Source organism: Kogia breviceps, chromosome 7 (assembly GCF_026419965.1).
Source record: "Kogia breviceps isolate mKogBre1 chromosome 7, mKogBre1 haplotype 1, whole genome shotgun sequence".
Taxonomy (NCBI): Eukaryota; Metazoa; Chordata; class Mammalia; order Artiodactyla; family Physeteridae; genus Kogia; species Kogia breviceps.
This window is the reverse complement of record NC_081316.1, coordinates 25690844-25714158: the sequence shown is the minus strand read 5'-3', so window position 1 is coordinate 25714158 and position 23315 is coordinate 25690844. Positions and strand designations below refer to the sequence as shown.

The 23315-nt window shown below is 36.1% G+C and overlaps 1 protein-coding gene across 1 annotated transcript in view; it reads right to left on the bottom strand.

Moving 5' to 3' along the window:
- The window catches only part of CSTF3 (cleavage stimulation factor subunit 3), a 70120-nt gene that overhangs the window by 4492 nt on the left and 42313 nt on the right, over nucleotides 1-23315 (bottom strand). Inside the window, exons 4-17 of the mRNA XM_059069873.2 lie at nucleotides 17212-17244; nucleotides 16393-16490; nucleotides 14938-15004; nucleotides 14820-14854; nucleotides 14609-14735; nucleotides 12391-12468; nucleotides 11245-11407; nucleotides 9269-9378; nucleotides 8477-8593; nucleotides 8140-8214; nucleotides 6611-6754; nucleotides 6110-6212; nucleotides 3254-3323; nucleotides 117-312 (exon numbers count right to left, since the gene is read on the bottom strand). Coding sequence (XP_058925856.1) covers nucleotides 117-312; nucleotides 3254-3323; nucleotides 6110-6212; nucleotides 6611-6754; nucleotides 8140-8214; nucleotides 8477-8593; nucleotides 9269-9378; nucleotides 11245-11407; nucleotides 12391-12468; nucleotides 14609-14735; nucleotides 14820-14854; nucleotides 14938-15004; nucleotides 16393-16490; nucleotides 17212-17244 — 1416 coding nt within the window. The remainder of the gene's footprint in view (nucleotides 1-116; nucleotides 313-3253; nucleotides 3324-6109; nucleotides 6213-6610; nucleotides 6755-8139; nucleotides 8215-8476; nucleotides 8594-9268; nucleotides 9379-11244; nucleotides 11408-12390; nucleotides 12469-14608; nucleotides 14736-14819; nucleotides 14855-14937; nucleotides 15005-16392; nucleotides 16491-17211; nucleotides 17245-23315) is intronic.

Here is a 23315-nt window from a genome sequence, read left to right as displayed (position 1 = left end):
TATTCTAAAGCTAGATTAATTTCTATTTCAGAATTTATAGTGAAGTTTATCCATGAACAATTCTAAAACATTAGGAAAGTAAAGACACTACACACATCTTGAGCCCAAGTACATACCTTATACCCAAGCGCTTTTAGTTCACTTGCAGAGCAAGGATATAAATCCATGAACTTGTATCTATCTACCAGTAAAGCTGTTTCTTTGCCTTCATACTCTTCTTTGAATGCTGTAAACCGTCTTTTCTCCACTTTGAGTATACTAGCTAGATCACCAATATTACTTTCAAAAGCTAAAAATCGGGCCCAGATTTCTCTGTAAGAAAATAAATATAATCAATACTTTACTATTCTGGGGTTGAGGCTTACAAAAAAGCTTTAAGTTCCCTTCTTCCCCCACTTTTTTTTTGGTACGCGGGCCTCTCACTGTTGTGGCCTCTACCGTTGTGGAGCACAGGCTCCGGACACTCAGGCTCAGCGGCCATGGCTCACGGGCCCAGCCGCTGCGCGGCATGTGGGATCTTCCCAGACCGGGGCACGAACCCGTGCCCCCTGCATCGGCAGGCAGACTCTGAACCACTGCGCCACCAGAGAAACCCCCTCCCTTAAAAAAAAAAAAGTATACAAGTCTCTTTTTTATTATAAAGATTTCCAAACTTCAATAAAATAGAGTAGTATAATGAGTACCTATATACCATAACCTAGATTTAATCATTATTAATACTTTGCCATATTTGCTTCATCTTGTTTTTGCTTAAGTATTTGAAAGTAAATTACAGTCATCATAATCCTTCACCCTAAAAATACTTTCATATTTAAGGCTTTTTTTTTGAGTTTTTACTTATTTAGCATACCTTTCTATCCTTTGTGGCCAATAAGAGAGACATTACACTAGAGAGAGTAAACTCTAGGTGGAAGAGTTGAAAAAGGAACCTAGACAGATTTCCAGTTTCTCCAGAATGATGTGGCTTCACCATTTTGTAGTGGCATGAATTAAAATGTAGAATACATTCTTGGGGCAACGTATGAATAAAAATATATATCGAAATCTAACATGCTCTCTATTTTTTCCCATTAATACGGATTTTGGGGGACAAATTTGTGCCTCACCACTTTTCTAACAGCCAAAATTAATTCTCTAAGACTCTACTTAAATGTCAGTAAGGCTCATGAAGCTCAATATCAATAAAACAAACAACCCAGTCCAAAAATGGGCAGAAGACCTAAATAGACATTTCTCCAAAGAAGATATATAGATTGCCAACAAACACATGAAAGGATGCTCAACATCACTAATCATTAGAGAAAGGCAAGTCAAAACTACAATGAGGGCTTCCCTGGTGGCACAGTGGTTAAGAATCTGCCTGCCAATGCAGGGGACACGGGTTTGAGCCCTGGTACAGGAAGATCCCACATGCTGTGGAACAACTAGGCCTGTGAGCCACAACTACTGAGCCTGTGCTCTAGAGCCCATGAGCCACAACTACTGAGCCCGTGAGCCACAACTACTGAGCCCGCATGCTTCAACTACTGAAGCCCTCATGCCTAGAGCCCATGCTCCGCAACAAGAAAGCCCGCTGTAGTGAGAAGCCTGCGCATTGTAACGAAGAGTACACACAACTAGAGAAAGCCCACACGCAGCAACGAAGACCCAACACAGCCAAAAATAAATAAATGAAATAAATTAATTTTTAAAAATCTTAAAAAAAAGGCTGTTCACTCTGTGAAATTTTGGTTCATATAACTGTTTAAAAAAGAAATCTACAATGAGGTATCACCTCCCACTGGTCAGAATGGCCATCATCAAAAAATACAAACAATAAATGCTGGAGAGGGTGTGGAGAAAAGGGAACCCTCCTGCACTGTTGGTGGGAATGTAAATGGATATAGCCACTATGGAGAACAGTATGGAGGTTCCTTAAAAAACTAAAAATAGAACTATTATATGACCCAGCAATCTCACTACTGGGAATATACCCTGAGAAAACCATCATTCAAAAAGAGTCATGTACTACAATGTTCATTGCAGCACTACTTACAATAGCCAGGACATGGAAGCAACCTAAGTGTCAACTGACAGATGAATGGATAAAGAAGTTGTGGCACATATATACAATGGAATATTACTCAGCCATAAAAAGAAATGAAATTGAGTTATTTGTAGTGAGGTGGATGGACCTAGAGTCTGTCATACAGAGTGAAGTAGTCAGAAAGAGAAAAACAAATACCGTATGCTAACACATATATATGGACTAAAAAAAAAAAAAGGTTCTGATGAACCTAGGGGCAGGATAGGAATAAAGACGCAGACATAGAGAATGGACTTGAGGACATGGGGAGGGGGAAGGGTAAGCTGGCAAAGTGAGAGAGTGGCATGGACATATATACACTACCAAATGTAAAATAGATAGCTAGTGGGAAGCAGCTGCATAGCACAGGGATATCAGCTTGGTACTTTGTGACCACCTAGAGGGGTGGGATAGGGAGGGTGGGAGGGAGACGCAAGAGGGAGGAGATATGGGGATATATGTATATGTATAGCTGATTCACTTTGTTATAAAGCAGAAACTAACACACCATTGTAAAGCAATTATACTCCAAAAAAGATGTTAAATAAATAAATAAATGTCAGTAAGCACCTTTGTACTAAAGTAGTGCACTGAGTTCCTATTATATACTAGGTAGAGGACTATCACAAAATTCCTACACTGGTAGACATTATTGCTATTTGACAAGAACGTAAGGATTGGCAAGGTGAGGAAATCTGCCCAAGGTGTAGTTGTCTGAGCTGGAATTTGAACCCAAGACTCCAAAGCCTTACTACTTGCACTGCACCACTATACCGTGTTGTTCCTCCTGTAAAACCGACAGAGTCAAAACCATAAATCAGGGATATAATTTGTCAAACAAATGTTCATTTTGTCAGAGTCTTTACTCTCGAGTAAGAAGTAAAAATTTCAGAATTCTTCTCTAGTTTGTTCATATAAATTTCTAGGGATATATAGCAAGATATAATAAAATATTTAATAATAAATTGCTAAGGCATCTCTCAAAATAATCCTAGTCAGTATGCCAAAATTTTTTTTAACAAATCTTAAACAGGTATGAAAATATGGCAAGGCAGGCATTTGTAAATTAAGCTTCAAGAGAGAAGGGAAATTTCTCCTGGAACGTATACTCACAACAAGCAAATGTTCATCCCGTAGAGCACAATTCAAATATTAGAACCCGACCAGTTAGTTTTCAAAATGACTTACCCAGACTTCTCAGGTGGAAGACTTCCAGATGTTAAAACTCGTTCAAACAAAACTCGAGTATTATTGTCCTCTAGGATATTAAAGAAGATTTTAAATATTTTTAAAAATTCAGTTTTATAATTCAACAATGCATTATCTCATTTAATCCTCACAAAAATCCTATGCAGAGAGATCTAACTATTATCACACCCAATATTTATAGATGAGGAAGCTTGAGGTTCAAAAAGATGAAGTGAGTTCATGTGGCTCACAGTTATTGTGTAATAGAGCCATAACTAGAAGCCAGGTCTTTTTACCTCTAGTTTAGCCCTCCTTCTATAGTATAGTGTAATTGTAATGTCAAACAATTTATAACAGTGTGATATCTGAATCGGGTATCTCATTTTTTTTTAAATAATGAAAATTACATACCTGTTGACATAAGCATCAAACTGTTGATATTTTAAAAATACACTGAATGTGGAGGATGACAAGCTCAAATTTAGATATTTGATTTTCTTATTTTGCAGCACCAGGACTACTCTATATTTAACTACTTTAAATTCTTATATAGGTACCATATCTAGATTGGTAGATAAATATGCAAATGGAAAATGAATAAGAATGGTCACCAGAGGTAGATTAAAATTTAAGAGTCTCGGGAGGTCTGTAGCTGGAAGTGGAAAATGACACTTCTTGCTAAGCTCTAAGGGATCTATTAAAATTTAAGAATCTAGTAGTAAATTTACTAACACTCTTTGAACTGCATATTTTAAATGCGTGCATTTATGGTATATAAATTATGCCTCAATAAAACTGTTAAAAAAAATCCAACAGAGTAGTTGGTTTTTACTGCCGCAGGGCAGTTATTCAGTTTTACTATATGTCCATAATATGCAAAGTCAAACCAAGAGATTACATGTATTGAACCAAAGAAGATGGCAACATATTCATGGCTTTCATCTTCAACTTAACATACTGTACTTAAAGAAATAAGTAAATCTTGCATTTTATTCTTTTAGCTTTATTCCAAGCTTTGCTCCAGACACACTTTTTGCCATTCCACATAACTTTCCACTGCTTATTACATGCTGTGTTCTACTGGAATAATGCATTTTCCTATATCTTTAGGAAAATGATTGCTAATCCTTCAAGACCCATCTCATGCTGCCTTCTCTCACCCTCTAGAACAGTGCTATCCAATAATTTAAATTTGCTGCTAGGCACATTTAAAAGAATAAAAACAAACAAAAAACAAAAAACAAAAAAAAAGAATAAAAACAGGTGAAATTAATTTTAATATATTTTATTTAACCTAATATATCTAAATTATCATTTCAACATGTAATCAATATGAAAAATTATTAAGATATTTTACATTTCTTTTCTACTACCTTTACTACCTCAGTATGTATTTTAACTTACACCACATTTCATTTTGGCCTAGCCACAATTCAAGGGCTCAAAACTTAGTAGTCTAGTGGCTACCATAATTGCATAGCACCGCTCTGGAACTTGGATTACACTCTCCTCTCTGTGCTTCCAAAGTAATTCATTCAGGGCTCTATTATAGAATTTAGCACATGTTTTTCATGATTGCCACCATCACCTTAAATAGTTAACATTTATTGTCTGCTTACCACATTCCATATATAAGTCAAATACATGCAAAAGTTCATTTAATTCTCTCAACAGTCCAGTGAAAGGTACTCTTATTATAACCATTCTGCAGATGAGAAATCTGAAACGCCATTATACACCTAACCCCAGAATTTACGCCACAATTAAGAATCAAATGATGATGCAATTATGTTTACACATCTGATTTCCCCAGGAGAATACTCTGAGGGTAACAATGGAGTCCTATTCTCGTATTTCCAGACCTTACTAACCAAAACTACTGAATAAATGACGGGTTGATGAATAAACAAACTAAGACACTGATTTTAGAAGATAATAATGCTGACATCAGAGTTCATCCTCAATTTTAGAGTAAAATATTGTACATCCTAGTAAGTATTCTAAAAAATCAAGCAAAACAATATAAAACTGGTGAGGAACATTCATTTCATACAAGAAAATTGTATGAAAATTTTCTTTAGCCCCAGCTCAAAAATCTTAAATGCTCCACTGTCTCACTTTTTGGAGTTAAGTCCTTTTCCAGAGAGTAGAATCACTAAGCTGAAATATAAAATCATGTTTAAGTTTTATTCTTTTCTACTATTTAGGTATACAGAATGCTGTATTTTTCTAAAATATCATTAAAATCACTAATATTTACCTGTGATATCTAATTTACATCTAATTATTTACATGGCACATAGTTTCATATTTCTTTTTTAAATCAGTTTTTAAACCAGATCATTTTTAGTCAAGAAATTACATATCCTGGACTGTGGTTAACTAGACTAAATAAGATACATACATACATATACAGATCATCTAGCCTAGTGCCTGGTATAAGGTAGGAACTCAATAAAAGATGGTCATTATTATTACAACAAAATAGGAAAATAAACATGCTCATAAACAATGTTTCCTTTGAAATATCTTCCCCAGTAGCCTCAAAGCAGTTTACTACTTGGGCATCTTTGAGTTTTCGTGGCTAGAGATTTGTGGCTTTACCCTATTACTGTTGGGACTTTGATGCTAAATTAAAGACCATTCTGCAGAATCAAAAAGCATCAACCATTATGCAATAAGTATAAATTCATAGTTGACAGGCCACAAATATTGAGTGCCTATCAAGTGCCTGGTTCTGGTGTGATGACAGAATATAATACATTTGAGAAAGAAAAAAACCCAGCAACATAATTTCAGAGAATGACACTGATGGTTTAATATTAAGTAACCATTACAGATCTAGAATCTACTTACCATTGAGGTGAGAAAGATAGTCAATATAGGCCAGGACATATTCTGGAATGTCTCCATATTTCTTTAGCCCCAGCTCAAAAATCTTAAAGGCAACAGATTTGTCCTAGAAGTAGAGAAGAAAGCACTGATTTCCATGCAGTGTCAGACAAGATACTCAAAGAATAGTAAAACTATAACATCTAAATATGACAAGGTATATTAATTAAAATGGAGATTAAAATTATGTTAAGTAAAAATTACAGACTAAAAACCATTCAAGGGGATTCAGATTCAGAAATATGGAGTTTAATAAGGTATACATTAACAGGCAGAGTAGCCCCCACTCGCTGCAGCTGGAGAAAGCCCGTGTGTAGCAAAGAAGACCCAACGCGGCCAAAAAACCCAGATAGATATAAATAAAAAAATAAACTTAATGACAGAAATTAGGACTGCCTTTCTTTTAATTAATTTATCTCATATAAAGGAAATTATTTTATCTTTATATTTTATTTGAGGACTTACCTTACTACAGTAATACTCCATGAGTGCTGCAGTAACATAGACATGGTGGCGGGTTCTGGTATCTTCTCTTGCCTTTTTAAATATCATTCTTCCAGATTTAATACCTTCTGCTCTTCTTGCAAATTTCATATATTGGATATATACCTACACAAAAAAAGTATTTGTTTTCTACAGACTAGGCAAAACGTGAACCCTATAGCATCCAATACAGGTTCACCTTACTTCAGTACTAACATGTTTTGCTGTATAAGGAAGCAATTTTGAACACTCGAGAAATAAAAAAGTAAGATTATAGATAGTGTACTATTTAAATCCATAAGCAAATTTTTTCTGGTATTAAAGATGTGGAAATTAATATTTTAATTAAGATATAATTCACATAGCACAAAATTCACCCTTTAAATGTATAATTCAATGGTTTTTAGTATATTCACAAGGTTTTGCAATCACTATTATCTAATTCCAGAACATGCAAATTAAATCTTAAGGAAGGAATAAAAGTGAAAATACTAGAAAATGCTAGTACTTCTTGATTTATTACTTTAAAAGCCCATTACTCTATTTCCTAAAGACCATATAATGTAACTATTTGAGTCATTTTATACTTAGCACCTACAGAGTGCCCAACACATGATGAGTATGCAATATTTGTTCAATGAACAAACATCTCTGGACTGTACACAGGGTGACTGTGAGTAGGGTCCTGATTTGCTCAGTTTTGATGGTGTCAAACTACATTGCCCAGTTTAGACAGATGAATAGATGGATGAATGAACTATGAGTTCCTTGAGGAAAGGAATTTTACTTATGTGTCATTATACTGCTGGAATCTAGCACAGTGCATAGCACACATCAGTTTGCTAAATGAATTTTAAAATGATGACTAATGAGCAGTGGAATCCCATGATAAACAAACAAAAAAAGGAGTATAGCTGTAGTTGACTTGAGGCAGAGGGTCTAGAGCCCCACGCATTGGCTCCTCCCCTTCCCCTCCCACTGAAAGAGCTCTGCTGCACTTTTGCAGAAATTCAAGGCTTTGAAAACCACTATTACAGAGTAGAATTCAGGATAAAGTGAGTTCTTGTCCAATTGTTTCCCAGAATGTTAGTTTCTCCTGCCTCCATTTATTTAAAAAGAAGTATTTATTAATCAACAATTCAAACAATTCAATGTGGTATTCAAACCATGCTCACAAGGAAGGTGTTAGAGAAAGCCCCACTGTGGCTGGTTCATAGCGCTGCACTTACAAACAACAACAGAAGAAATGAGCAGAGAGCAGATCTACAATTGTCGGGCTGGGAGACAGGGAAGGGGTGACGACAAGGGGGTCACATGAGGGAATTTCTGTGGGGTGACTGAAGTGTTTTGTATTTTAATTGTGATGGTTGTCCCATAACTCTATGTTATTGGTCAAGATTCATAGAACTAACAATTCAATAAAAACAGTGAATTTTACTTTATGTAAATTAAAATTTTTAAAAATTAAAGCAGACTGCAAAAGTGGGAAAGAGACTAGTAAAGTTACTTACCAAGGTGGGGTCAATATCCTCAATTGCCAGAAGTCTGTTATATATACTGTGAACTTTCTCATACTTCATGCGACTCTAAGGTGGTAGAGAAGAAGTGGATATAAATATATATTCATAAACAAGCAGGATTTGAGCTCTGAGGAATCCAGAGGCTGCACCCCACAAAAGCACCTGCTTTGAGCATAAATATATAATGAGCTAAGGACTAATAACTGTTCATTCTGCATTATCTCTGTCTTCCAAAAGCAATATGCCTGGCAAAGAAGCAGCCAGAAAAAAAATTCAGTGCTGCAGTAAAAAATCCAATTACAAGAAAGTTCTAAATATTTAAACTCACCTCTTCATAATCTGCATATGCAAAATAAAGAAGCATATTCTTCTTTAATAAAGTGCTTATGGCTCTTTCATATATATTAGCAGCTTCATCACTAAATAATTTGGCATTATTCATATCCTAGGAGAGAAAAAAGAAAGTTCACTTACAATAATTTCAATAAAGCTGAAAGAGAATAAAACACACACTCATATGTATATACCTATGGACACATGCATTTCTGGATTCTTAAGAAATCCCAGGGACTTCCCTGGTGGTACAGTGGATAAGACTCCGTGCTCCCAATGCAGGGGGCCCAGGTTCAATCCCTGGTCAGGGAACTAGATCCCACCCGTGCTCCCAATGCAGGGGGCCCAGATTCAATCCCTGGTCAGCGAACTAGATCCCACATGCATGTCACAACTAAGAGGTCACATGCCACAACTAAGGAACCCTCCTGCTGCAATTAAGGAGCCCATGTGATGCAACTAAGACCTGGTGCAACCAAATAAATAAGTAAATAAATATTTTTAAAAAAAATTCCAAAGACTTTTTCCATTATTTTAACATAAAGAAGAATCATAGAAGTACTCTAAATGATTCATCACTTTAATACATTAAAGAAGAGCCACTATATTTTAATTCTGACTAAGGTAGTCTAATCATATAAGAGGGTCACTAAGATTCATAGTGACATAAGATTAAAATTATCAATACCTACACTTCATTACCAAAATTCAGCGCTATACTTTTAGCAAATTATTGCTATATCAAAACCATGAAAAGACCAAAAGGGGGCAACAAATAAATACTCACCCCCTTCTCTGCTAACAGTTTACTTGACTGCTCAAGATACTGGGCAGCTTCATACCAAATATCAGGGTGATGGCCCAGCACAAGCAGGCACTGTTCATAAGCAAACATAACTAAGGGAAGATATTTGCAACATTCAATTAGAATAAATATTATTTACAAAACTATCAATACAAGTATCACAACTCAATTTTTAGGCTAAGACAGGGCCCTCAGTAATGAAAATTAGAAATAAAAAAACTTTAGTGATTTCTGGCATTATCACCCACCCAAACCCCATCCATTCATCATTTATTAAATTAATATTTACTGAGTATCAACTATATGCTAAGGAATGTAAAAGACACTGTGAATATACCAGTGAATAAGACTTCCTACACTCAAGAAGTCTGCAGTATAGTGGGAAGATCAATATTAAGAATGCAGTTATGGTAAGTAATAAGTATTATGATGAGGAAAGTAGAGTGTACTCTTGAAACTTACAGCAGCAGGACTTAACATAGTTTAGAGACTCAAGAAAGGTTTCACTAAGGAACTGACATCTAAGTAAAACCTGATGAAGGGATAGAATCTGGTCAGATGAGAGAGTAAGTAGAGGCAGGAAGGAGAGGAGTAGATACAAAAATGGTATAGGCAAAGGAAACAGTACTTGCAAAGGCCTCCAGCTGAGAGAGCAAGGCAAGATTGAGGAATTTTTTTTTTTTTAAGTTCCAAATTCTAGTTCTGACAGTGCCAGAGTAGTCTGTAACAGACTAACTCTTCTGAAAAAAAAAAATCATAAACTGAAAAATACAAAAAGCAACTGTTTAAAGGAGGCACTAGAGAATGACCAAAAGAAAAAGCAACTGGAAAGGACTGAGCCCTTAAAAAACTGGAATCACACTAGGTGAGATATATATTAAATATGGCTTTTCCCCTCAAGTGCAAAAATGTATGTGTATGGTTCTGGGATAGCTAGAACTCAAGCCAAATGCTGAAGTCTTACTGGCTTGAGGTAAGTAACACGGAGTTCTAGGTTACAAGAACAGCTGGAAATTAAGGGGGAAGATCCCCCAAAAGAGAGCCACAGAAGGTGGAAGCTGAAAATCTGGGCCTAAGGCCCTCAAATCTTCAACTGACTCTAAAATAGACATACACAGGAAAGAATACAAACAGCCTGAGCAGAAAGCAAAGCTGAAAGAGCTGGATAGATATCTCATCAGCTGCCCACCGTAATGGTAGACCAAGTTTGGAATCTGAGTCCCATCAAGTTAAGGGAGTCTGAGTAAACACCTTGAACTTTCCATTATATCTTGGGAGTAAAGACTATATCCCAGGACTAAGAGATTTACTGTGAGATAAAGGCCACTAACAGAGACTCATCCTAACAGTATAAAACCAAGCCTCCACAAGGTCCAGGAGACCTGCCAGTAATTTAACTCCCTGCTAAAAGAAAACTCAACATTCTTCAGAGGAAGATAACAGAATCTAGTCTTTACTATGTATCATTTACACATCTGTACAATGTCCAAAAAATTTTTTTTTAATGTCTAGACTTGTGACAAAACAAAAAATGTGTCCCATAGTCAAGAGGAAAAGAAATCAACACCACAATGGCTCAGATGTTGGAATTAGCAGATGAGGATTTTATAACTATGGCTATAAAAATGTTCAAGGATACAAAGAAAAAGATGGTAATGACCATGGAATCTTAACAGAAAAAGGAAAACTATAAAAAACATAAAAATTTCTAGAATGGAAATTTATACAGCTGAAAAGTAGAATATTTGAAATGAATTCACTAGATGGGCTCACCAGCATATTGGATATGATAAAGCAAAGGTCAGTGAACATGGAGACAGATCTATAGAAATTACTGAATCTGAAGAACATAAGAGAAAAAAAGACTGGGAGTAAAAAACAGTCTTGGTAACCTATACGATAATATCAAGTGCCCTATCATACACATAATTGGAGTCCCAGAAGGGTTATCTTGTTACCTCTTTTAGTTATAAGGGTCTGATCTTCTGTACGAAGAGGGTTGCTCTTTTCCCACTGTATGTATTTCTTCCACATATCTACCTGCTGAGCTTCTTGAGGAGTATTCTGAGGAGGCACTGAGGGAGCATTGCGGTCCAAACCTTTCATTACTGTCTCATATTCCTAGACAACAAGTATTTAGAATTCTGTGGTAAGCTGAGGAACAACTCAGGTGTATGAAATGGAGTTGATCTGTTTGGAATACTTTGTTCAAAATGCCTAGTTTTTCCAAATACTACTTTGTTAATATAACCTAAAAACTATTTAAGAGCAGGAATAAAGATAACAGAAGATTACCTACCCAAGAAGAGGTTTCCAGGACTGGGTGAACAGAACAGCCCTGGGCCCTCTCTGCAGGTGATCTAGGAAGTCACTCTTCAGGACAGAGGAGTTGACAGATCAACATGACTGATGATCTGGTGGCACTGTTACTGCCACCTTTGGAAAAATGATCTGTCTTTTAAAATTTCAATAGTTCATGGTCTAGGCTATTTTCCCTAACTTCTAACAGTGTCAACAAATGGAAAGTTATGTACACAAGACAAAACTCGGTCCCTGAGAGCTATGTCATTAGACCACAGATTATTACAGTATTCAGATATGTATGAGCTGACAAGAGGGATGGATAACAACTACTTGATCAATTCTAGGTAGAACTTTATGACCTCTGTTTCTATATTAAAAAAAATAATTTCTGGGCTTCCCTGGTGGCGCAGTGGTTGGGAGTCCGCCTGCCGATGCATGGGACGCGGGTTTGTGCCCTGGTCCGGGAGGATCCCACGTGCCGCAGAGCGGCTGGGCCCATGAGCCAAGGCCACTGAGCCTGTGCGTCCGGAGCCTGTGCTCCGCAACGGGAGAGGCCTGCATACAGCAAAAAAAAAAAAAAAAAATTTCTTCCAAACTTGATTTATTCTATTTTGTCCTTTAACATGTCTGTAAAGAGGTATTTTGCTTCAAATAATCATCTGCTCAGATAACATAATTAATTGTCATTAGTTAAGACTGCTAATGGTTGAAAATATTAAGAGTAATACCAGACAGGGAAAGCGCCTGTGTAAATAACATACAACAAACATTATAGTAAGTGGCCTGATAGAATTCCATACCTTTGCTACCCGCCTAGCATTCATGTAATCCCTACTCCGATCTTCAATCATTTTTTTAGCTAAATGAATATTGATACCCTAAGGAAAAAAAAAGAAAAATGCATATTATTTGAAAATTAAGTATATTTTAATGTTAGCATAATATAGTATATTCATTTGCTAAATTACTTTAAAGTGTTTAAGAGGTTTTTTGGTTAGTAAAATAAAGGTTTGATCACATTATATGCTTAAGAGATGAAGGAGGATCTGCCTATGTGTTATGAGATGGCAGTAAGTTTCCATATGTCAGGAATTTCTAAAGATAGGGAATGATTTGGAAAGGACCAATTATTTCACATAAAATTCTACTAATAAAGAATGATATACAGGACTTCCCTGGTGGCGCAGTGGTAAGAATCCATCCGCCTGCCAATGCAGGGGACGTGGGTTCGAGCCCTGGTCTGGGAAGATCCCACATGCCGCGGGGCAACTAAGCCCGTGCACCACAACTACTGAGCCCGTGTGCCACAACTACTGAAGCCCGCATGCCTAGAGCCTGTGCTCCGCAACAAGAGAAGCCACCACAAGGAGAAGCCCAAGCACCGTAACGAAGAGTAGCCCCTGCTCTCCGCAACTAGAGAAAGCCCGCGCAGCAACAAAGACCCAACACAGCCCAAAATAAATAAATAAATAAATTTATTTTTTTTTAAAAAGAATGATGTAAAGATTCATCTGGGTGAATAGCCATGACTTAGTTCTAAAAGCCTTTTTCTAACTTGGTCTGCATAACTTTAAAAATAAATGCAGGGCTTCCCTGGTGGTGCAGCGGTTGGGAATCCTCCTGCCAATGCAGGGGACATGGGTTTGAGCCCTGGTCCAGGAAGATCCCACATGCCGCAGAGCAATTAAGCCCGTGCGCCACAACTACTGAGCTCACATGCCACAACTACTGAGGCCTGCGCGCCTGGTGTCCGTGCTATGCAACCTGCGCACCACAATGAAGAGTAGCCCCCGCTCACTGCAACTAGAGAAAGCCCGTGCGTAGCAATGGAGAACCAATGCAGCCAAATATATATATATAAATAAAATAAATTTTAAAAAATAAATAAAAAATAAACGCAGAGGTAGCAAGGAGACATAAACATTATCATTCATGCCTAGTAGTTCTCAAAGAGTAGTCCAAAGATTCCTGTTCCCCAAGACCCTTTCAGAGGATCCATAAGATCAAAACAATTTTCAAACAATACTAAGACATGATTTGCCTCTCTCACAAATATACAGTGGAGTTTTTCAGAAGCTACATGACATTCAACAGCTCAGCAGATAAAATTTAGAAGCAGATATGAAAATCTAACTGTCTTCTATTAAGCTAAATACCAAAGAGATTTGCAAAAATGTGAAATAATGCCACTCTTCTCACTGAATTTTTTATTTTGGAAAATACAGTTTGTTTTAATACTATTTATGTTAAAATATAAGGAGTCTACTACTGCAAACTTTAAATGAATTAATAAATAATTATCTTGAAACTTTCTTAGTTTTAATTCCAATATGCTAAATATTCATAGGTAAAAGCCACATTAAAATTAAAAGTTCTTTGCGGTCTTTAATACTTTTTAAAATCCCAAGACCAAAATGTTTGAGAACCACTGCTCATGCCTATGAGGGAACAGTTTCAATACCCTACCTAGTTCTTCCAAATCACAGTGGACATGTGAGGAACTTTCTTTTAAAGATAGAGCTTACTTGGCATGTATGTTTACATAATGGGCTTATTAGTTCAGTTTGTTAAATCATTTGCTTATGAGACAAAGATCTTGGACCACAGCCCTACATCTCACAATTACAAGGCAATAATCACATCACTGTAACTAGGTGAAAGAGGGGCATTGCAACTCATCATTACTACTAGAAAAGCAGTTCTAAAAAGGAACTGTTTCATAAGAGATCAGTGGCAACATGTGTGTATATGACTGTCTGGATATGGTTTAGCACTGATTAAAAATGGTTTGGTAAGAATTATAATTCTTCCAGAGTATTCTCTAAAATTAACTCAACAGTAAAATGAGACTCTCAAAACATTAGAAATGGTTCTTTCATTACAATCGGTATGAAAACAAACATATGCAGCACTGATATCCAGGTACCTGATATTAGAAAGGCTAGCCTCCACAAATCCACAGTGCATAAAAATTTAAATGGCTTGGTCATAATAATAAATTACTGTGGCCTAATTTACCTCTTCATACTTGTTATAGTCTCTCCACAGTTGTTCAATGTTGATCATGGGATTAACACAACCTCGTTGATAAACTCTTCGAACAGCTGTTATTCTCTGATTTTCTGCATAAGATCCAACAGCTTCCCTGGCATTGGATAAGAAATGCCACCAATTATATTATAGCTAAATCAACTGTTCACACAGAAAGTAAAACTATAAAAATACTTACACGCCTTTTAAGAAATTGATGTAATCCACCCAAATCTAAGAAATAAAATAAAATGTTAGTATCTTTCTTAGTAGTTTCAAATTTTTTAAATGTATGTATTAAAAAAATTTAACTCTACCTGATAAGACATAATTTCCATTCCAATTTTATCCAGTGCAAAGTCATATGCTTGAGCCATTTTTTCTCTGAAATAAACATGAAAGACATGTTTTTTAGAAAAATTGCATGTTATTAAAAGTATCTACAACTAAAACATAATCATATTTCTGATCATATGATCAGAACAGCATTTAAACCGCTTATACAAACAAAATGTAAAGACATCTTTTCAAGTATATAAACAAAATATAAAGACTAAGCTCTTTCGTGTTTCGCTTGTCAATGTCATTAATTTATGTACTTCGTTTCTTTTACCTACTACTTGTAAGCTTATCAAAGATAGAGGCCATGTTCTATTTATCTTTATATCATTTATTAATTTTTTAAGACTTTTTTTTGATGTGGACCTTTTTTTTTTTTTTTTTTGCGGTACGCAGGCCTCTCACTGTGGCCTCTCCCGTTGCGGAGCACAGGCTCCAGACGCGCAGGCTCAGTGGCCATGGCTCACGGGTCCAGCCGCTCCGTGGCATGTGGGATCTTCCCGGACCGGAGCATGAACCCGTGTCCCCTACATCGGCAGGCGGATTCTCAACCACTGCGCCACCAGGGAAGCCCTGATGTGGACCATCTTTAAAGTCCTTATTGAATTTGTTACAATATTGCTTCTGTTTTATCTTTCGGTTTAATGGCCACGCGTGTGGGATCTTAGCTTCCGGACCGGGGATCAAACCCAAACCCCCTGCATCAGAAGGCAAAGTCTTAACCACTGGACCGCCAGGGAAGTCCCCTCTTCATAGCCTTTAAATTGCCTAATCTTACATGTAGAAGATTCAAATGTGGAAATATCTGGTTCTTTGATTAAGAAGTGAAGTTATGTCTGAAGATCTATTAGCTCTGACATAAAATTTAGGGAGAAAGAACTTCTTCAGTGTAAGGCAATAAACAATAATGAAGAAAAAAAACCAAAGAATTCTGGTTATAGAAATAATCTATTTGTTATATATACAAAAACAGCATTTGAGAAGGTCCATTATTTAGATTCAACAAAGATAGATAGGTGGGGGTAAGTCCTAGTGAGGAGGTCAACTATACAACAATACCATTGTCAAAGATGCCTTGGAATACTTAAGTAGCATATTACAATGTAACCTGCCAAGAGTGGTGCCATGACAAGTAATAAGATGCTTTTTATTAAGTTTGTCAACAAGCCTGTCAACAAAGTGCTTTGGAGTGGCAAATGTACAGTGTTTCAATATAGAAGAGGGGCCTGGATGATTCAATTCTTCAGAATAAATCGAATGCCAGTGGCTTTCTTTGAAGCATTTTTTTCCATGGTTTACTGACTTCTCAGAGAATCCTGACTTTTCAAATCCTTGAGTTTCTTCACCCTCTGGAGTTAAGAGGTGTGAGTTTCTATGGGATTGACTGTGTGCCTGGGGATGACTTGCATTCTTAGGCTCCTGATTTAACTTACTTGTAACTTGGTAGTTTACCCTTGGTTTCTCGGACATATGAAAGATAACACTTCCATAAATCAATGTGCAAAACCTTCATAAGGCATCTCTGAAATAGCTGTAAATACAATAAATATTATCAGAATCCACAGTTAAATAAATTTCACATGTACATAGTTGAAATAGAACATTAAAGAAACAAATTCAGCTCCTTTAATGAATGTATCTTCTTACAAATAGATGTCAAATAATAACTCCATTTTGTTTAGATAGTCAAAATCATTCTCATAATTTTGGTCAGCAGAGTCTAATTATTTTCTTTTCCAAAATTTTATTTTATTTTTAAAAATTTATTTTATTTATTTATTTTTGTGTTGGGTCTTCGTTGCTGCGTGCAGGCTTTCTCTAGTTGCAGTGAGCAGGGCTACTCTTTGTTGTGGTACGCTGGCTTCTCATTGTGGTGGCTTCTCTTGTTGTAGAGCACAGGCTCTAGGCGTACAGGCTTCAGTAGTTGTGGCTCACGGGCTGTAGAGCACAGGCTCAGTAGTTGTGGCACACAGGCTTAGGTGCTCCGCGGCATGTGGGATATTCCCGGACCAGAGCTCGAACCCGTGTCCCCTGCATTGGCAGGCGGATTCTTAACCACTGCGCCACCAGGAAGTCCCCCAAGATTTTATTATGAACATTTTCAAGTATACAAAAGGGCTGAATAAGTACAATGAACTCCTATATAATCACTAGCTAGATTCAACAATTGTTAACATTTTACTGTATTTGCCTTATATACGTTAAGTCCTAAATTAAACTTCAGCATACATTCAAAATATTTGAGGACTCACCTTTTCAACCTTGTCATAATTTTTAGCTTTAATCTGCAGAGAAACAGAGAAAAATATAAAATTAACACCATTCTTTTTAGAGTACTATCACTATCTCTGAGTGTTATGATTAAGCTTGTAAATTCATTTCTAAACTTTCCTATTTAATTCTGCCTTTTGAAAATAACAAATAGAAGTTTGAACCCAATATGGATAATATGCATTTTAAACATGCCTTACATAAATTAATTCTATATGGAAAAAATTTTTATAAGCTCACTTATGTTGAACTTTTGTGAATTTAAAATTTTATAAAACAGCCACAAGATGAATAAAGAAATATAAACAAGGCATACTTGAATAGGGCTTTAAGTATCTAATGAAGACAAACTTAAAGCTTTATTTTCCCTGAATAGCTACTACTAGAACAATCTGAGTAGGGTAGCAAAAAAGATTTGTGAATTTTGACTACACATAAATTTTAATCAGTCAATCTACTATACCCCAGGTACTGTGCTAGGCACTGGGGCTACCACAGTGAACAAAACATGCATAATCTGCCTATGTCCTCATAGAGCTTACAATTTTACAGGGAAAACAAGTGTCAAGATGGGGTAACTACAGGGTGCTATGGGAGCATTTAGGAGGAGCATAAAACTCAGACTTATGGGGTTGCAAAAGATTTCCTGGAAGAAGTGAAGAGGTTAAGAATGAGGCGTGAGGTCAGAATAGCCATCATCAAAAAGTCTACAAACAATAAATGCTGGAGACGATGTGGAGAAAAGGGAACCCTCCTACACTGTTGGTGGGAATGTAAATTGGTGCAGCCACTATGGAGAACAGTATGGAGGTTCCCTTAAAAATTAAAAATAGAGCTACCATATGATCCAGCAATCCCACTCCTGAGCATGTGTCTGGAAAAGATGAAAACTCTAATTTGAAAAGGTACATGCACCCTAATGTTCACAGCAGCACTATTTACAATAGTCAAGACATAGAAGCAACCCAAGTGTCTATCAAGAAGCAAATGGCTTAAGAAGATGTGATATATATATATATATATATATATATATATATATATACACAATGGTATTTTACTCAGCCATAGAAAAGAATGAAATATTGCCATTTGCAGCAACATGGATGAACCTAGAGAATATATTAAGTGAAATAAGTCAGAGAAAGACAAATATTATATATCACTTACATGTGGAATCTAAAAAATAATACAAATGAATCTATATACAAAACAGAAATAGACTCAGAGACATAGAAAACAGACTTATGATTACCAAAGGGGAAAGGGAAGGGGAGAGGGATAAATCAGGAGTATGGGATTAACAGATACAAATTACTATACTTAAAATAGATAAGCAATAAGGATTTACTGTATAGCACAGGGAACTATATTCAATGTCTTGTAATAACCTATTATGGAAAATAATCTGAAATGTATACACACACACACACACACACACACACACTTTGCTGTATGCTTGAAACTAACACAATATTGTAAATCAATTCTATTTTAATTAAAAAAAGAGTTGTTAGACTGGTAAAGAAAGGGAGGAGTTATTCCAGGCAGGAGTGGCATGTGCGAAGACAAAGGTTAAATAAATACTATTAGAATTCCCTTTCTTTGAGTATTTTCATCAGATGGTAGGTGGGGTTAGTTATTCAATTGTGATATATCAGCAAATCTTTGTATCAGCTTGATAGGTGAATAATTTGACTGGCTAGAGAAACCTTGGCTTGTGGTCCTTTTCAATCAGTAGTATAGATAAATTTTCCCACTGCTTTCTGGCTTAAGGTGAGGCAGATCAGAACTCTGGTGACAGGCTCTTTTTCTTTTGCTGATTACTTGCTCTGTCTCTCTGGAACTTGTAAGATTTCACCCTTGATCTTCAGAGTTCATAAACTGTAACAGGATTTGCTTAAATATAGGTCTTTGCTCTTTGAGGCAGTTTAGTGAAGGCTCCGGAGTCAAATCTCTTGGGTTCCCTTTTTGACTATACACTTAACCATTTTTCCTCTTCTGAATTAGGGGGGATAATAGTACCTATTTTGTAGGGCTGTTGTAAGGACTCAATTAATTAATAAATGTAAAGCCCTTAGAACACTGCCTAGAAGAGTGAGAACTTAGTAATTGACATTTATTATCACTACCATGAATTCTGCCAGGGACTCAGCGTGCCCTTTGAAGCTAGAGTCATGTCTTTCAGCTCAAGACTTTTCTTTTTTAAATTATTGCCTCTCTTCAATCTATTCCTTTTTTTCCTTATTGAACTCCTATTATACACATTAGGTCTACTTCTTCTATCCTCCTGTTATTTTTACCCTTTCTTTGCCTTTTGGCTCTAAGTTTAAAAATACTTCTTCCACTAGATTCTCCAGGCCACAAATTTAAGTCTCCATGTTATCATTTTCCTCCAGCTGACTTATTGCTGTAGTTGGTTCAAAAATAATGGCTTTCAGCACCAGAGGTTTTTTTGTTTTATTTTTTTAAATACTGCACTTTCAATCTCACTGTGCTCCTGTTATTTTGTTCAAGTTATTGTCTCTCTCCTCCAGCAGCTCTATTTTGTTGGGGGCCTGTCCCAACAGTTTGTTTATATTCCTTTCTTGTTGCTGGCTCCTTAGATATGCAGTTATTTCTTCAGTCTATTCCCTGAGCTCAGAGTTGGCAGTCCCAGTGTTGTAGTTGACCCTTCTCTACCGAGAGCTGTGTAGCAGGTGTAAACAGCAAGTTGGCTGTTGGTAGTCTTCTGACAAAAAAACAGAGAAATCTTTGCTCAAGAGTAGGGAGGACTCAGCCTGCCAGTTCAGCTCCTTTTTGGTTTCCTAGAGGCCAGGCTGATGTCAACATTCCTCTGGGGCAGAAAGACAGTAGAAGGGTGCCAAGTATTTCTGAGTCAGTTTCTTATTCCTTGTCCTAGGCGCTCCACCAGCCCTGTTCTTCGAGACTGCAATAGAATCTGAGGTTTCCTTGCATCCAGCTGCTTGGCTCAGTAAATAGGTTGAGTTGAGAGTAGGAGTGAAGTAAGACAAAGTCAAGTCACCAGATTCCCAAGTGTAGATGACAGGTTATATACAGTTCTTAAAATTGGCCAGGAAAACCGAAACTATTCTTTGGGAAAATTGGCAAAGAATATGAATAGGCAATTCCCAGAAGAGAAAATGTAAATGGTTAAAAATAATAAGTGTTAAAAATAACACTGTTGGGCTTCCCTGGTGGCGCAGTGGTTGAGAGTCCGCCTGCCGATGCAGGGGACACGGGTTCGTGCCCTGGTCCGGGAAGATCCCACATGCCGCGGAGCAACTGAGCCCGTGAGCCATGGCCGCTGAGCCTGCGCGTCCGGAGCCTGTGCTCCGCAGCGGGAGAGGCCACAACAGTGAGAGGCCCGCATACCGCAAAAAAAAAAAAAAAAAAAAAAAAAAAAACAAAAAAAAAAAAACACTGTTGGTGGGAATGTAAACTTGTGCAACCACTGTAGAAAACAGTATGGAGTTTTCTCAAAAAACTAAAAATAGTATCATCATATGACTCAGAAATTCCACTCCTGGGTATATGTATCCAAAAAAACTAAAAACACTAATTTGAAAAGATACATGCACCCCAATGTTCATAGCAGCATTACTTATAATTGCCAAGATATGTATGCAACCTAAGTGTCCATCAACAGAATGGATAAAGAAGATGTGGTAAATATAGACAATGGAATACCAGTCATGAAAAAGAACAAAATTTTGCTATTTACAGCAACATGGATGGACTTGGAGGGCATTATACTAAGTGAAATAAGACAAAGACAAATACTGTATGATATCACTTATATGTGGAATCTAAAAAATACAACAAACCAGTGAATGTAACAAAAAAGAAGCAGACTCACAGATACAGAGAACAAACTAGTGGTTACCAGTGAGGAGAGGGAAGAGGGGTAGGGGTAATATAAGGGTAGGGGATTAAGAGGTACAAACTATTAGGTACAAAATAAGCTACAAGGATATAGTTACAACATGGGGAATATAGCCAATATTTTATAATAATTATAAATGGAGTATAATCTTAAAAATTGTGAAGCACTATATTGTACACCTGTAACTTATATAACATTGTAAGCAACTATACTTCAATAAAAATAAAAATAAATACCTCCATTTAAAGCCCATTATATATATATATATATACACACACACACAATTTTGCAAAGATTACTAGAACTTGCTCACATCTTATCTATTATATTAAAAGTAATGTTATATAAGTTTAAATAACACGGGTCTTAAAAAATTATCTTTAGGGAATTCCCTGGTGGTCCAGTCATTAGGACTCCACTTCCACTGCATAGGGCATGGGTTCCATCCCTGGTCAGGGAACTAAGATCCCTCAGGCTGCACGGCATGGCCAAAAACAAACAAACAAAAAATTATCTTTAGTCTTTGGTTCTCTAACTTGCAAACAATCATCTCAGGTGATTGTTTAAAATGTAGATTTCTTTTTTTTTTTAAACAGGAATCCTAAGTTATCCTAATGTGAAAAAGTTTTTAAGTGGTTGGAAATATACCAAAAAATGAATAATTTATATGTTAGTGTGATGGAATGACTGTTTTTTCCAAAGCTTCTAATAAAATGGTATATTATTTTTGTAATTAAAAAAATCATTCCAAGAAAAAATTTAGGATAATTTTAATATTTATCCTTCGATATATCTATTTATCAAAATTTGTCATACACTGCAATATTACTTTTTTGATGAATCATTTGAATTTTACCAAAATATGAAAAGTTGTGGTGTAGAAAAAGGACTAAATTTAAAAAAACTGTCAGCTGGGAATTCCCTGGCAGTACAGTGGTTAGGACCCCTCGTTCTCACTGGGTTTGGTCCTTGGTCAGGGAACTAGGGTCCCACCAGCCACGTGGCCAGGCCAAAAAAATACGAAAAAATAAAAAATAAAATTGTCAACTTCCTAATATTTTCATTTTATAAAGGGGGAAGTTAGTTGGAATTCTAGCAAGATTAATTGAACTTTAAGTTTAATTAAATTCAAATAAGTGGTTATTTGGGGGAGAGTGAAAACGAGTATAACACTGAACAAACACAGATCTGTTCCTAACTTTTGAACACTTCCTACTTCTAGTTGTTTGTTAACTTCCACAATTACTTCCCAAGCATTAACTAAACATTGTCTTTAGAAACTAAAACTATCCTCTGGGCAATTATTGGAACTAATGATCATTTACAGTAGATTATTTAATTTTTAAAAGTAAACATTGTCAGAAAAGTCTAAAAAAACCTTCATTTAACTGTGGTAATGTACATTTATAACATAGTTTAGATTAGCTATGCCTTTTACCTGGAACATTTTTATATGAAGATCTAAAGAAGCCACAATATTTCACTGCTCAAAAATAAGTTTTTCATAACTGATGTTAAGAACATATTTTAATATTTCATTGAACAATTTATAAAATGTCAGTATAAATTTCTATAAAGCTAGCATTTTTCTTATCAGAAATAAACCTCTACATGTCAACAGCATTTTGGCTGATTTCCTCAAATTCATTGTTTTTTTCTTATGATATAGCTTGGGGAAAAAAAACTCACCAAATCCCATAACATCAGAACTTTTTAATGTTATTTTTAAATTATCAAGTATAAGAATAATTAATAAGCAACTGTATAATTTATTTTGAATGGTTCAAAAACACATTTGACAAGTGAACCCAACTGGCAAGATGACTCTAGAGAGGAAAGTAAATTAGCAAACCAATCTAAAGAAAAAGTAAGTCTCTATATATTTTGTTTAGGTTTTCATATAATAACCATTTGGGGCAAGTCCATACTTGTGTTTTAAGACACTACTGGTCCATACAGCAGAGGCAGAGCTAGGCCTCATCTCAAGCAAGCTAACATGGCAGTTGCTTAGGACAAATGTGATGAATAACTGAATTAATCATAAACCCACGTTCTTAATTTGTCCCCTACATCTTTTCTACTCTAAAGCACAGCACATGCACTTTTGTGGAATTTAGGACAACCAATTTAAATTAAGTTTGAGCTGCAGAAGCTGCCTGATTCTACTTCTCTTATTATCCAAAAAGCTCAGCCCCAATCCTG